Source organism: Lingula anatina, chromosome 4 (genome assembly GCF_051362555.1).
Source record: "Lingula anatina isolate TDL-2025a chromosome 4, LinAna3.0, whole genome shotgun sequence".
Classification (NCBI taxonomy): domain Eukaryota; kingdom Metazoa; phylum Brachiopoda; class Lingulata; order Lingulida; family Lingulidae; genus Lingula; species Lingula anatina.
The window spans coordinates 2019294-2033781 of record NC_141770.1 but is presented as its reverse complement, the minus strand read 5'-3'; the positions used below and the strand labels follow the sequence as shown (position 1 = coordinate 2033781).

General features: G+C 35.9%; 1 protein-coding gene across 2 annotated transcripts; it reads right to left on the bottom strand.

Annotated features, from left to right (window-relative positions):
• Positions 1 to 6386: 6386 nt before the first annotated feature.
• Positions 6387 to 13006, bottom strand: LOC147762034 (zonadhesin-like). Of its 2 annotated transcripts, none has more exons than XM_087011829.1 (4): positions 12791 to 13006; positions 8566 to 8834; positions 7509 to 7876; positions 6387 to 7162 (listed from the first exon to the last, which is right to left on the bottom strand). In XM_087011829.1, exons 1-3 carry the CDS (start codon positions 12969 to 12971, stop codon positions 7529 to 7531), a joined length of 798 nt encoding a protein of 265 aa, XP_086867955.1. In that variant the 5' UTR covers positions 12972 to 13006; the 3' UTR covers positions 6387 to 7162; positions 7509 to 7528. The 2 variants fall into 2 exon arrangements, with proteins under 2 accessions (XP_086867955.1, XP_086867956.1); XM_087011830.1 differs by having other exon boundaries at positions 8635 to 8834.
• Positions 13007 to 14488: the final 1482 nt, after the last annotated feature.

Genomic DNA, 14488 nt, shown 5'->3' with positions numbered 1-14488 from the left:
TAAAAAAAAAAAAACACTGTATTAAATTGGGAAAGAGGGCTCCGTATCTAACCCTGGATACCAGATAATTAAGGGTCCGTTCACCACCAGTATATCGACTCTTCTACTGTACACTAACTCCACGGGGACTTCACTGAATGCAATCAGATTGACACATTTTCTGGCGTTAAGGAGAATACAGAACAGCTGGCGATTATGTGTACATTAACATCCATATACAATAATTTAAAGTATGCATTAGGTAATGGTTTCTTTTAGAAATGTTTCAAATACGTATTAATAAGAACGCGTTTGTAAATGACATGAAGTAGCTGAAAATTGTGTCGAGATAGGAACAAGCTGTCTTGCAAAGATAATGTTCAACGCAAGGTTGAATGTGTGAAGTGCTGGGGCAGACAAGACATGATCTCTTTCTAGAGTCAGGTATTGGAAAACAACACAACAATGGGGAAAAGAATGGAAAAGACAGATGGATAAAATTAGAGAAAAAGAGACTATTCTACAGTATCACACCGACACCTTGTTACAGGTAAATTTCTCCCTTACCACAAACAGGTAAGCATAGTAACACCTATATGGCTTAATACAGCACGTGATGCTGATCTTTTAGATCTCAAATACAGCATTTATTATAATCATATTGAGAGAAAATATACATTAATAAGGAGGAAATTATAAAGAATGTTAGAAAAATTAAGTGAGAATTAAGGGGTGACAGTGGGTGTAAAGGCTTGAGAAGAATCAGATTGAATTGGGATCTTCATTGCAATGTGATTCAATGACTCGTCTTTACATGAGTAGCAAAATCTGTTGTTTTTTTAATGCCATATGTTTCCATTTCTGTTTTTGTCAATAATTTTTGATTTATCTGAAGGTTTTAATTAGTGTTTGGAGCTCAGGTAAAATATGATGGCAATATTTAATGAAATGGCTGAGCCAGCTGACAGCATCTCTTCGCCGCATACATTGAGCATAAAACCTTACAGGCCAAAATAATTAATTATTTCCGAACATTCTAACAAATTCGAGATTTTATTCACGTGCCAATTCAAATGCTGCATTTATGGAAAATCAGCATTTGGTTTTCATTTAAATCCACTGTCTGGCATCATTATAGTGTTTTAAAAACAATACGATTTTTTAGAATATGACGAGCCTATAAAAACCCTTCCTTATTTTCTCCCTCGTGATCAGATATATCTTCCAAAATATCATTACTTCATAATTACTGAAAATTATCAAACACAAGCCAATTCATTTTCAAGCCTTTCTTAGCTAGCGGTCACAGAGCAACAACATCTACATGTACTCACATCAGTCTGATGAGTGCCCATGTCCAGTTTGGCCGTAAGCTAACGGTATGAAAGTTTTCCGGTTTTCAGTTTTTTAATTTCTATTTTATTCCTAATCAGGCATTTTTGTTTCGATTTCTAACCAGTTATAAATTTGTTTAAGTTGTTTCAGGACGCTGTCTGAGCTATTGAAGAATGGTGTTGCGAGTACCTCATTTTGATAAACGGTTGGGAACTGAGGTAAAATATGATGGAAAAAGCAAAGACGTCGTATATTTAATTAAGTGATTGAGCGAAAAAGCTTCCATTTGTGGTAAACGTTGAACATAAAACCTCCAAAGGCTAAATGATTAAACTGTTTTTTCGTACGATTTGTCAAATACGAGATTAAACGTACCTTGTGTGTTAAATGGAAATCTGCATTTATGGAAAATCAACGTTTAATTTCCAATTAAATTACGTCAAGTGATTTAAAACCAATATGATATTTTAGAATATGACGAGCCTATAAATACTCCAGATATATTGTTTTTTATACTTAGCATTTCAAAACTATCAATAAACTTCCTCTGTCAGCACCTCTTAATATGCACAATCCCAAATCCTCCCTATCATGAGCGATTTATCAAAGATACAATCAAATATTCAACGTTTTTCAAAACCAAGCCATAAGTTATCTGTTACTTCGTTAACATGTTTGTGGTTAAAGAGAAATTTATCTGAACTGAAGAAAACATATCTTGTATTTTATGCTGAAGAGTTGGACTGAAACTGTGTATAATCATCCGAATTTTTTCACGTGTGAATGCAGTATTACTTTTCTGGCTTTTACAGATAAGTAAGTCACACTATCTTATTTACACATCTTCATTTTATGTTTTTTTCCAAAACACTGAGTAGAAAAATGTAACAGTTCCGAATAACCCAGCAAGCTGAGTAGATTGGGTGTTGGGATAATGCGTGTAGTATTTATTCTTCAATGGTCCATCGATTACGCCATAATGCAAGGTGAATGGACTGGGCTAGCATCAGATATTACTTAATATTCATCAAGCAACATACATCGCATCACACTATAAGAACATACCTCATATTGAATATAACCGATTTAATGTGGCATATTAAAACACAGAGAAACGGACCTGTGCATGATACCTGCCAACACCAATTTAAACACCAATTCAGAGCTGGCGGGGGTCAGGTCAGGCTTTTTTCCCCCTAGACTGATATTGAAGCCTTTAGCAAAGATTCAAACTAAACCTAAATATTAAAATTGACACAGACGTGGTCACTGTAGTCAAAGTGTACATTGCCGTGTTCATTACTTAACTTTGGCTAGCTTTCACCTTGCGGAACATAATCAAAAGTGGAAAGATTATTGATAATATTTCGAGAAATCTAATTTCATTTATCACTGAAATAGTTTTATAAGTAGTGTGTCACTCTAAAATATGTGCATCGAAATTTCAATTACATTAAATCTCCTTTTCAACTACATTTCCTTTGTCTTACCTCCAGTGAGCAGTTTATTTTCAATCCACATTTCAGTCTCCTGATCGACACCAGCATCTTCATCTATCACATCCTTATCCACAGCACATTGTCATCAGTAATCCTCAATCTCACCAATGAGTCAGTAAATATTTATCCATCATTGACACAGCTAATGTTTTATATTAAACCCACTAAATGATAGGCAATTACGTATTCAATGTTCAGTACTTTTTTCAATTTCATACGTTAGTTCAACAATTCCCTTGATATTAGTATTATCTTCGACAGTCATAACTTTAGATGTTGGATCTTACCGGGTTCAACCTGACATGTCTATCTCTAAGATCGGTTGGCAAAATCTCAATTAAAAAAAGGTTAAAATTAGGACACATTAACGTGTTTCTACTTGGTCCTGCTTTCCCCCACTTGGTTCTCACACGAGTTTCTTCACTGTCATCACTTCATTAATCACAGTATTTGTCTTTTATCATACAGAAGAACAAATAAATACCAACGTGTATGCAGGTCACGTCAAACTTGCTCTGCCTCGATATCCTTGTGGTCATTTAGCATTTTATATCTTGAATATTTCCTCTGTTATTGCAAAGAACTCTTCGCTGTAGATGAAATGGAACAGATCAGTACAGTGACGTATTAAGTCATATGAGCAACCTGCTACTGGGTTAACCTATTTGTGGTCAGTGAGATGTATTAGCAGCTACCCCTGTGCGTGCTGGTGTAATATGCTGCTCTTATATTGTATAATATATAATATCTGTGAAGCAGGTATCAGCAGTTAGTCTAGTGGTAAATTCTTCAAATGTTTCACTTAACTTTCAAATAAATTTGAGAGATTTAATATATCAAAATATTTTTAAAAGGATTCACCGACAAACCTAGAATTCTACAGAACTGCTGAGCATCACAATGTGGCAACTTTCCATAAATAATTCAGCAAGCTGACAAAAGTGGGTTTGAGGCCACTATTACACAATAATACATAAGAATGTCATAAATTGCGCTATAACTGTATGATTTCTCAAACAAATCATACATGCTTGTCTTGTTTCCCTGAATTACATGGTGTAACACGCATATGCTAAACACAGCCACTATACGACAGAGATTGTTGCAACGTATGTCAAATGGTTCTCCTCCTCACACATGCTATTCCAAGTAGTTTCTTCTGAATTATGTTTTTGCCAACCCTCCAGTTACCAGTTCAGGGGGGAATGTACCCGAATATCGCTAAATATCATCATTTGGGGTTTTTTATGTCTAATTATTGGTTAAATGTGTATCTAACATTTAAAGGAATAACCTTTTTACATTTTGAACAGTCTTCACGGTGACTTGGAAAATAGACATAGCTAGCTTGATTCACAATAGGTCTAGGGCGTGAACGGTGAGTTCCGTGTTAATTACTAGATATGTTTGTTATTGTTAAAGGTTGTCTGAATTGTCAGATTAGATTTCAGTTGTAATAGAGTAAACTTTGCCTTGAGTGAGTATTAAAATAAGTCAAGGACTTTAAGTAAATAGAGGCAATAATGCTGCTTGCTTTATATTCACTGGGGGACCAGGGGGGAGTGGCGGCACAGTGGGAGGGTCCAGAGGGTTTCAATTATGCCGCTCGACGTATATTCACTGAGGGATCCGGGGGGAATGGAGCAGCAGTGGGACGGCAAAGTGGAAAGAGATTTTAGAGAATCCACCTGTGCAAATCATACAGGCAGCACAACTGCAAAATTATCGTTGATTTATTTTCACGAAATTTAGATTTTGATTGTTGCTGTAAGTGTGTGCTGCTATTAGCAAGGGTTATCGCAGATTCAGATTGTGTTTTCTAAGTCTCATCTAACGCAATGACCGCCGCCGCGCGTACGGTATACCACAATTTGTGCCAAGACTCCGCAAACACAATTGTTTCAATGAATTTCAGAGAGATTTAAGAAAATATCGAGATTTAAGAAAATATCTATTTTATTTTAAGAAAAGTGAGATATGCGTGTCATCGTTCTAATGTGCCAGTATAATTCATGCAGAAGAAGGGGGTGCAGACGGGAAACGAGGGGTGTGCGGTGACGGATACACGTGTAGCACCCCTACTCCCAGTGCCGTATGGTACTGAAAGTCCAGTCTGGTTTATATACAGAGGACCGTGAGTGGGTTATTTGCAGCCAACAGCCATTTATTTTAATTTGCTGACCGATTGCAAAACCTGTCATCTATAAGCGCGTGTTTCTTTCTAATTCCCGATGACAACGCGTTATGTACACCACAAAAAGAACTAGTTGAATACATTCGGGAGGCATGCGAAAAAAAAAACATAAATCACATAAAAAATACATACATAAATCACATGAAGAAGGTGATTCCAGCAGTGAACGAAAGGGAAAGGAATGCATCTGGCTTTTAAACAAGCACCACATGTTATAAGAAACAATTTGAGACATTGCTATTTACTTTATGTATCAACTGTTTTTAATTATTTATTTCAGTGTTGTTCGTGACTCTTTAAATAATTCAACTAGATTCAAGGTGTCAAAAAGTTTTTAAATTATGACTGGTTTTGTTCTTCAGCATTTTATTCTCTTATTCGCACTGTTTTCACTCTAGTCTTCCGTTGTGGCTGATACAACTTAACCCGTTAGTTTGCTCGTGTCCATAGCAATCTCTTTGCATTAACGATAAAAAAAAAAACTGGCATGAGGTCATTTAGGAGTAGATTGAGTTCCTTGGACCGACAAATTTGGGCGACCTATCAGCATTACATGCTGATTCTCCTACCTTGCAATCATCATGCAGGCTATATTGCCCGGTCCTGCGGTGCAGGGCAGGAAGTTCCTGCGGCAGTAAGGCTAGACTCCGGCGACACTGTACAGTACCTGTCATCTACATTTCACCCCCCCCCCCCACGCACACACACACACACACACACACACTCACTTTTCCTCCAGGCTCCTTGTCAACGAAAGCATTTTACAATATGAATCATGGTCGATTAAAATTATTCAAAAAACGCCATTCTCTCCTGTGAATCAAGAACTCACTTGACCTCATGCACGTGCATCTGAGTAGTAAATGGGGAGGGGTGAGTTTGGTTATATTAGTTTCGTTTATTAATATTGTTATCATTATTTATATATTTATTTATTTTGTATTTTTTTACTGAAATTTTCTTCTTTAGGATGATTTCATCAAAGGTTCGCTTAAATCAGGCTTAATTTTTTTACTTTTTGAACTTGAACATTTTTTTTTATTTTTGCCATTAGCCCTTAAATAGCCGCGTACCGTGTAATTTATTAATAACTTATAAGAACATTATCTGGATGGGTCAGTGGGCACGCGCCCTGCCCTCAGCTTCTGAGCTATCTCTTCTTGCTCTTTGAAAAGAAAAATTAACGACAAAAAAGAAGCATTTATCCGTCAAATTGTGGTGTTATTGATCCTGTCGTCTGTTTGTAATATTACATACTTTTGACCCCCTCCCCTCCGCTAAGATCTGACATAATGTTGTATGCTAGCCCTTTCTTACCCAAAAAAAAAAACGGAATACCTTATATTTCCCTTAAACATATTTAAAACAAACTACAGATATTTGATATCGATGATATCATTTTATAACGATTTTAAAGCTACAAGCACGGCGAAACGAATTGAAGAGAAATATAAATCAAAAATTAAAAATACAAATACATTTTGAAGCTATTATCATTACATCACGTTTCTACTGTACTTCACCACTAACCAAGACTTTTGAAAATTATAAAAAAGTACTGGAATTACTCTTATTCTTTTGCGACATATTGCATTTGTTTTAAGTGCCAAAGATGATTTTCTCTGCTATGATCAGTCTTGTGTTCACAGATTTCTCCATACTTGTTTACATCCTCGAAATAATGTCATACACTTGTTACTGCAAAATGTTTGATTCAATCTCTTTACAAAAACCCACATGCAAGAATTTGCACTTCGACCAATGTTAAAATAAAAACAAACAAACAAAAAATAGAACAGTTATCGTAGAACCAAAAGAGGAGCGTGCACCCCACAAATTTCAGTTCCATTGTCCATAATTTCGTTCCTTTTGTCGATTTTCTACTCTCACATGGACGTTCACCAATGAACAAAATGTGAGTCATATAATCAGTTTTACTCAATTCTGTAACTCAAAAGATAGAAAGATTCCATGGGAATAGGCTTTTAAAAGTTTAAGTAACATGGACCATATAGTACCCCAAGTCAACGGCTGTGAAACCAGCGCTTCCCGTGTTCCACATGAACATCAATGACTGGAGAAAGAAGACATAGTTTGTATAGAGTTTGTGGTAGTCGCTCTTTGGTCATCACGTCATGGATCGTAGAGTTATATCCTGGTTTAAAGAGAAAAATATTATATTTTTTCAGCCGTGAATATCAGTAATGACAAATATATATATATATATATATATATATATATATATATATATATATATATATATATATATATAAGAGAGAGAGAACAAAAGGCTCAAAAATCAGGAAACATAATTAATATTTCTAAACCTGATTAGTCAGATGTGTAATAATTTTTTTAGGAAAAACGTTTTCTGGGGGATGCCACGTGTGTGTGTGTGTGTGTGTGTGTGTGTGTGTGTTTGCGTGTGTGTGTGTGAGAGAGAGAGAGAGGTCGTGGGTATATTTTATATATATATTCCAGTTAAAATGCAATCCACTTACATCATTGGCGTCGTTTGCCGTTAAGGGAATCCCCTAAACGGTATTGGCATAACCTGTGGCCAGCTGTCAAGAATCACTACATCGTTCCCTGGATTTCCGTCCCAATCTCCACATATGCCTTCCATGAAACCAGACCAGATCGGAGGAATGGTAATCTGGAGACAATGTCGTAACACATGTATCTTAAACTCAAACAGGACTGCTGGCAAGATCGTGGAACGAACCTCAATGGTCGGTTTGCCATCCTTCTCAATTATGGAGATCTTCAAACCGAACTTGTTGAATAATTCAAGAGGAAGTACAGCACCGAGATTGAGATTTATTTCCTTTTCCCATATAGGGTTATCAGGATCAGATTCTTTTCCGACCTGCAATGATACAAAACCCCGATATTGTTATCTTACCATTATAATAACCGTTAAATTTATTACTAGATAACGGCTCAGATAGAGCAACCTCTGACACGACGAATAAAAAAGTAATAATTAATTCATGAATTAATTAATGGATCATCACCAAATCTTCTCATTTCTTTTTTGTCCATTTCTGACCTCTCTAACAAATTTTATGAAAGTGGCCAATTTCTTACATATCCAGTAAAAAATTCATTAAAATCCGTACATAATTAATATATTCATTCATTAATATTTATTCATTACTGGTTCATTACCAAATTCTAATAATTACATCCTTTTGCTATTTGTGATCTATTCCGAAAAATTCATCAAAATCCGTTAATTTCTTTTTATGCGCTTGGCATTCAAACAAACGAACAAACAAAAGCGATCAGCTGAACTGAGTGCAAACGATGGCAAACCCAACAACGGTGACAAAAACGACCTCCTCCGCTGTAGGAAGTAATAAGAAGAAAACGCTGGACATCGTTTTCAGTGTCTATTATATAACAACCATAGATGCATCGAGTACCAATTTTAATGTAGCTAAATTGCTCACGGGATCCATGTCACGGGATCCATGTCCTTACATATTGGAAGCATACTAAGTGGCCTGAGACAGAGAGAGTGAGAAGACAGAGAAAGAGAGCGGTTAAACTTACCTCTATTCTGAACAGTCCATCTTTATTTGTAGTCTTTTTGTACTCAATTTTCGCGTAGTAAGAAAATACCTTTAATTTCACTCCTGCCAGGCGAGTCTTCTTACCACTAAAAAATTCGTGTTCCGTTTGTACATACCAAAGCCAGCTCATATTAGGCTTTGCCATTATACCTATATCGGTGGGCAGGGTGTTATATCTGAAGATTTCCCCATCACACGTAACATAGCGGACATCACCATGCGCATGGCATTCACAAGCCGGGATTGGCGCTGAAATGGACAGGGGCAACTTGAATAATGAAGGAACACTAATAATATAATTTGGATACATCCCAGTACATCCATAAAAGGTGCACAAAAGGTACAACGTCACCATTAAATGATCTAAGTCAAGGTGAATGCAACCAATACGCAAGAAATTGAAAAGAAAAAAGAAAAAATGTCTTTATTGAAGTTACCGAGTGACCTATGGTATAAAATATGGTGTCAAAAAGAGCGACTCAGGTCAACGACAATCCGTTTGAAAACATCCCGTACTAACAGCGGAAATGAAAAAGACAGTACAAAAAAAAAAACAAGACAGCAAAGCTGACAAATGTCAGACAAAAAGCAAAAAATAATAATGCACAAAATTGGAAACTGTCAATTCTGATGCAATAATACATTATGCTTAACTGCAAAGTCAAACGATGTAACCGATGGAAGTACAATGTATAACAAGCATATGGCTTCAGTCCCATGAGAGTACAAGTGCATACTTTGAACATATCAGAATATGAAGTGAAGATTTCACAAAACATTTGCATATATTAATTTTGAAAATAAAATTCAATAGAGCTGTTTTTCTAATTTGATATGTATACAATCCTAAGAATCAGGAAGTTAACAAACAATAAGTCACAAAGTTTTCGTTGCATAACATTCGATGTGGCCGTGCACAATGTAGATTTTGGGCAATTTTGATGCAATATTATATAATTAACAGCAATTTTCAAATATCTAATAGCATGGAAATATAGAAAATTTGATTAGCATCAAGCTTCATGCCATGGGATTCTAATCCCCACAACGAAATACCAATATGTGAAAAAATGAAAATTTCGCAAAAGGGTATATGTTCCAGAAAAAGAAGTGAATTAGACTACTTTTCCAACTAGGGCTGCAGTTTATTAGTCATATGTTTCCTTTTTTAAGTTTGATAACATGGTTTTTCCTTAATTGCATCATGGTGGCAGTGCACAAAAAGTTTTTTATTTTTAATTTTGATTCACTATAACACAATGCCTAATAGCGTTATCCCATCAATTTTCAATTATCAAATAAGTATCATGGACAGTCAGAAAATGTGACTAGCAAAGGACTTCCAGCCCATCGAAGTTCAAAATCGCATCCTGAAATGCTGATGTGTGAAAGATTACATTTTCATAAAACAACTGTATAACTTTCAGAAAAAGTAGCCAATCAGACTAGATTTCTAAGTGAAGCTGTATTTTTCCTGTAAGTTTGAGAAGAGTAATGGACATGTTTTATCTTAAATTGTGAGTATGGAGACAGTGCCCAAAATGAAGTTATCTTCAATTTTGATGCAATATTGCATAATGTTTAACAACATAGTCACCACCAAACCTTTGATCTAGCCATGATCTAGCCATGGGAACCCATTCTTAGTCTATTCAGACATTTGCACTCACAGGCGGACAGAGAAAGGACACTCCGGCTGGAGGCTGCGCAGCGACTATCCAAATTTTTCTATAAGGTGTCCTTCGATATTGTTTCAAACCATTTTCATTTTTGCTAGTGTAATATCTGTTTATAGATTTTGTTAAAGATGTATAAAGTATTAAATACTGAAGGTCGTTAACCACATAAAATGTGCTTACTTTTCGTAAGTCGTCAGTAAAAAGCATAACTCTTTGTCCTTTCGTAACAATGTATACCTTCTTACTATAAGGCAGGCCTATATTGTCGGTAATGAGGCTAATGTGACCTTGGCGTTTTCTAAGGGACTAGATTTGAAGGTGTATGCTTAAATCATATCTATTGGTCAATTGCGCGTACACCCGCCAAAAAATAGTTCATTTCTTATTAAACTTTCTTTCTTTGTAGATCAATTCAACTTCGCAGGGAGTCTCGCTGAGTTCAATCAGATTTACTGAAAGAAACCACAACTTCTCGAGCAACTGGGGGGAGTTCGGTCTCTGGAAGTATTTTCAATATAGTTTGAGTCTAAACTTATCCAATAATATTTTCTGGGTTTCTTTTGCGTATCGTAAGAAACTATGTTACAGGCTACTTTTTCTCGCTGCATAGTGCGTAAAAGAATCTCCTAAATGGAGATTCCGCTCGATCTTGACACCTGCACCGTGCAGGGGATTCCCTGAACGGCAAACGACGCCGATGGCGTAAGTAGATTGTATTTCATCTGGAATATGTAAAAATGATACTGACGACTCAAAATTTTCTCGAAACACACTTTTGAGAACTTGAAATTTGAATCTTATACTCCATACTATATAACATACTACATATATAACAGATTATCAATGCTTTAGATGACCAAACTTGTTAAAAGCTACAATAAAGGTGTAATACCATTTTTGCCAACACGTAAAATAACTTAACGGAAGTTTGCATAGCCTTCCCTGACATCAGGTGATTTTGAGTAAGTTAAAGATTGACAACGCATAGATGTCGAGGCCTTCCAGTAATTTAGAACTGCCAGATCTTTAGAAACTATTCTTTAATTATTTGATCGACTTTGATCTACTTTAATTATATAATATTTATAAGTTTAAATAGCACTCTTTATACATTTCAAAATTAACCAACCAAAAGTGATAGAGGCTGATCTTAGACCAATATCGCTTACACCAGTGTTGAGTAAAATAGTAGAGTCATTTGTGGCAAAATGGGTGATGGGTGGCCTGCAAATCGATATGTCCCAATTTGGAGTAGTTCAAAATAGCTCTACTACCCACGCTCTGCTAGAGCTGACTCACAAAGTACCAGAAGGTCGTGAACCATCTGCTAAAATCAAATCTTATTCCCAAGTTTTTTTTTAGATTTTTCTAAGGCGTTCGACAGAATAGACCACAGCATCTTAATTGAAAAACTGGGCAGTCAGGGGATTCCAGAGTTTATTAGGAAGTGGATTTACTCCTTTGTATGCTAAAGGTATCATAGAGTGAAATGTGGTCAGTGTAAATCTGACTGGGTTCGGTTTAATGGAGGGGTACCTCAGGGGACAAAGGTAGGTCCAACCCTGTTTATAGCAACGATAAATGATCTAAAAACCTGCTGCCCAGATATAAAATTGATGACTCATCTATTTATGAAATTTGTCAGTTTGGCCAAAAGTCACTACTTCCACAGGCAATAGAGCAACTTGAAAATTGGGTTAGAAAAACAATATGAATTTGAACGTTAAGCAGACAGAATGTATGGATTTTAACTTTACCAAATGTATAGATACTATCCTAACACTATTGGTAGATGCAGAAATTGTCAAAAAAGTGAGTACATTTAAGCTACTAGGAGTAACTCTGACCCCTGATCTCAAGTGGACAGAACATGTGCAGTTGATTTATCCCAAGTCTTGTGCCAAGCTTTTTTTATCTCAGGCAGTTGAAAAAGGGCAAATCTGGACACTGAGGATCTAATAGTTATATATCAATCAAGTTAGATCAGTCCTAGAATGTGCATGCCCTGTGTGGGGGCCTGGTCTTACAGCCAAGCAATGTGAATGCTTAGAAACTGTTCAAAGGAGAGCTCTTAGAATTATTTACCCATTTAATTCTTACAAGGATGCCCTACAAACTAGTAATCGGACCTCTCTGAGGGAGAGAAGAGACGTTTTATTCAAGAACTATTGCACAAATTTTGATAAGAATTTTGATAAGTAACACCATCTGTTTAAAAAAAAGAATCCAAGAAATCTCAGGGTCAGCAACAGATTTTAAATCAAGAATGAAAACGGAGCGTTTTAAATCATACTTTGCACAGTCTTTTACATTTCATGTAAAATACTGCTCCAAATTATAATATAATAATATCTTATAATTCTTGTTTTATACCTGTAGTTCTTGTTTTTCTTGTTTTAAAGCTTTGGTCTTTTAGTTTATAATTTCTAGTTTTAATTTATTTTAAATGCCTGTATGATTTTATTTATTATATTCATTTTCATATTCGGTTTAGTTTACAATCTTAGTGAACTTATTGTAACTTACCTACTGGACCGGCGGGCAGTTCCATCTGATCCTCAGGTGGAAGGTCAGCCATAGCAGCCGTGGCATTGTCTCTTTGAGCCTCTTCCTCCGGAGTGAGAGGGATGGGACCCGCGCCAGTAACGGATGTCACTTTTGTCAAAGCGATGATCAGAAGCACGGCCATGCCTCCTTGTCCTGTCATCTTCAAGACTTTCTTTTCTTGCCTAATGCGTAGCAGAAGGGATGTGTAGCAGAAGGCAACTGCGATACTCTTTCCTCAGTTCTTCTTATTTATACAACTTTTAAAGGTGGGCACGCAGCAATTTCTCCTCGTTGGCAAACTGGGTGCGCATGCGCGTTCTATCAACGTGCGTAATTTGATGCAGAAGTGTTGTGGGTTTTACAAATAAAAATAAATAATAAAAGAAAGTAAGAGAGAGAGAGAAGAATCTCAAGGTTCATCTCAAGGTTCGAACAAACCGCCCTTTTTGCCGGGAAAAGGTTTCCTCTTAGTCAAATTTGATCTAAGCACACAGAGGTTCCACTTTTTTTCAGAAAAAGAACCCCCTTCTAAAATTGCTAGCTACGGGTCTGAATGTAGTTCAAATGTTTCATATAAATACATTCTAAGTCGTAAATTGCTCATCTACTACAATACTAACCTAGACATTAAAGACACTTTAAACATTGAGACCTGGGTGAAACTGCAATATATTATAGAGGTGTACAAATTTGCCAGTCAACCCTATTTTATGATAAAGTAATGTCTTTGAGGTAGCCCATCCCCACGTTTTTTCTTTCTCAATCGACCGGTTTTAATGCCTCACAATATAACAAATCTGTTGCTCAATGAGTTATGATTTACTAACTTAATGTCATCCCAGACATTTGACATAAATAATCATATGAGGGGACCATTAAAAGTGTTGTCCCCGTCCACTCACATCAACAATGTACATCAATAATCCTTGAGTATTGATGTCTTGTTGCCTCCCCCTCCCCCAAGTAGACTTCAGAAAATCTTCCATCCATCCACTAAAATCGAGAAATCTTTCTTAATTAAACCACAAAGAACCCCGAAATAGATTCTTGGTCAGTGATTTTACCTCATGTTTGAAATATTTAGTATTTTTGAAGACATTCTAGCTTAATTAATGCGGGTGTCAGCCGTCTTAGGCAGAAAATTATGTGGGAAGGTTTCGTAAGGCTTAATTTTTCCATTAAAATTCTTATTACGCCCATACGCGCACGCTGCACATGCGTGACATCTTATCATTTATATGTTCAGTTAGAGTTATGTGCTTTGCCATCGTTCTCTTTACGGTATGAATTTCATCACATTTCATAGATTAAAATAATTTATATGTAGTAATATTTCTAAATGTACACGTACATGTATATATGAAACATAAAGGTAAATTATTAAAATGGAATGAGATTCAAGTAACCTTTAAAATAAATATTTAAGAAAATAGTGAGAACAAAATATAATGTTCGTCATCCTTTTGAAAGCCACGGGTTCATAAATAGACCCAGTTCACTGGTAAATTGTATGTATATAGTTAATAGTGTTTCTAAATCGATTTGGTTACCATGACCGTAATGTAAATAAAATAAGAGAAAGGTTCATTTATCCAATGAATACATATACATACATTATCGGGAATGAATCGCTCTGTAAATCCGCCGTCGTATTAAGAAACTGCAAAATAAAACTTC

Bases quoted from the DNA above. Each gene is read 5' to 3' on its own strand.
- LOC147762034 (XM_087011829.1), bottom strand. From the start codon at position 12,971: ATGACAGGACAAGGAGGCATGGCCGTGCTTCTGATCATCGCTTTGACA. The intron at 8,835-12,790 runs GTAAGTTACAAT...TGTCCATTTCAG, and splicing joins ACTGCCCGCCGGTCCAGTAG to CGCCAATCCCGGCTTGTGAA. The intron at 7,877-8,565 runs GTAAGTTTAACC...GTATCATTGCAG, and splicing joins ATGGACTGTTCAGAATAGAG to GTCGGAAAAGAATCTGATCC.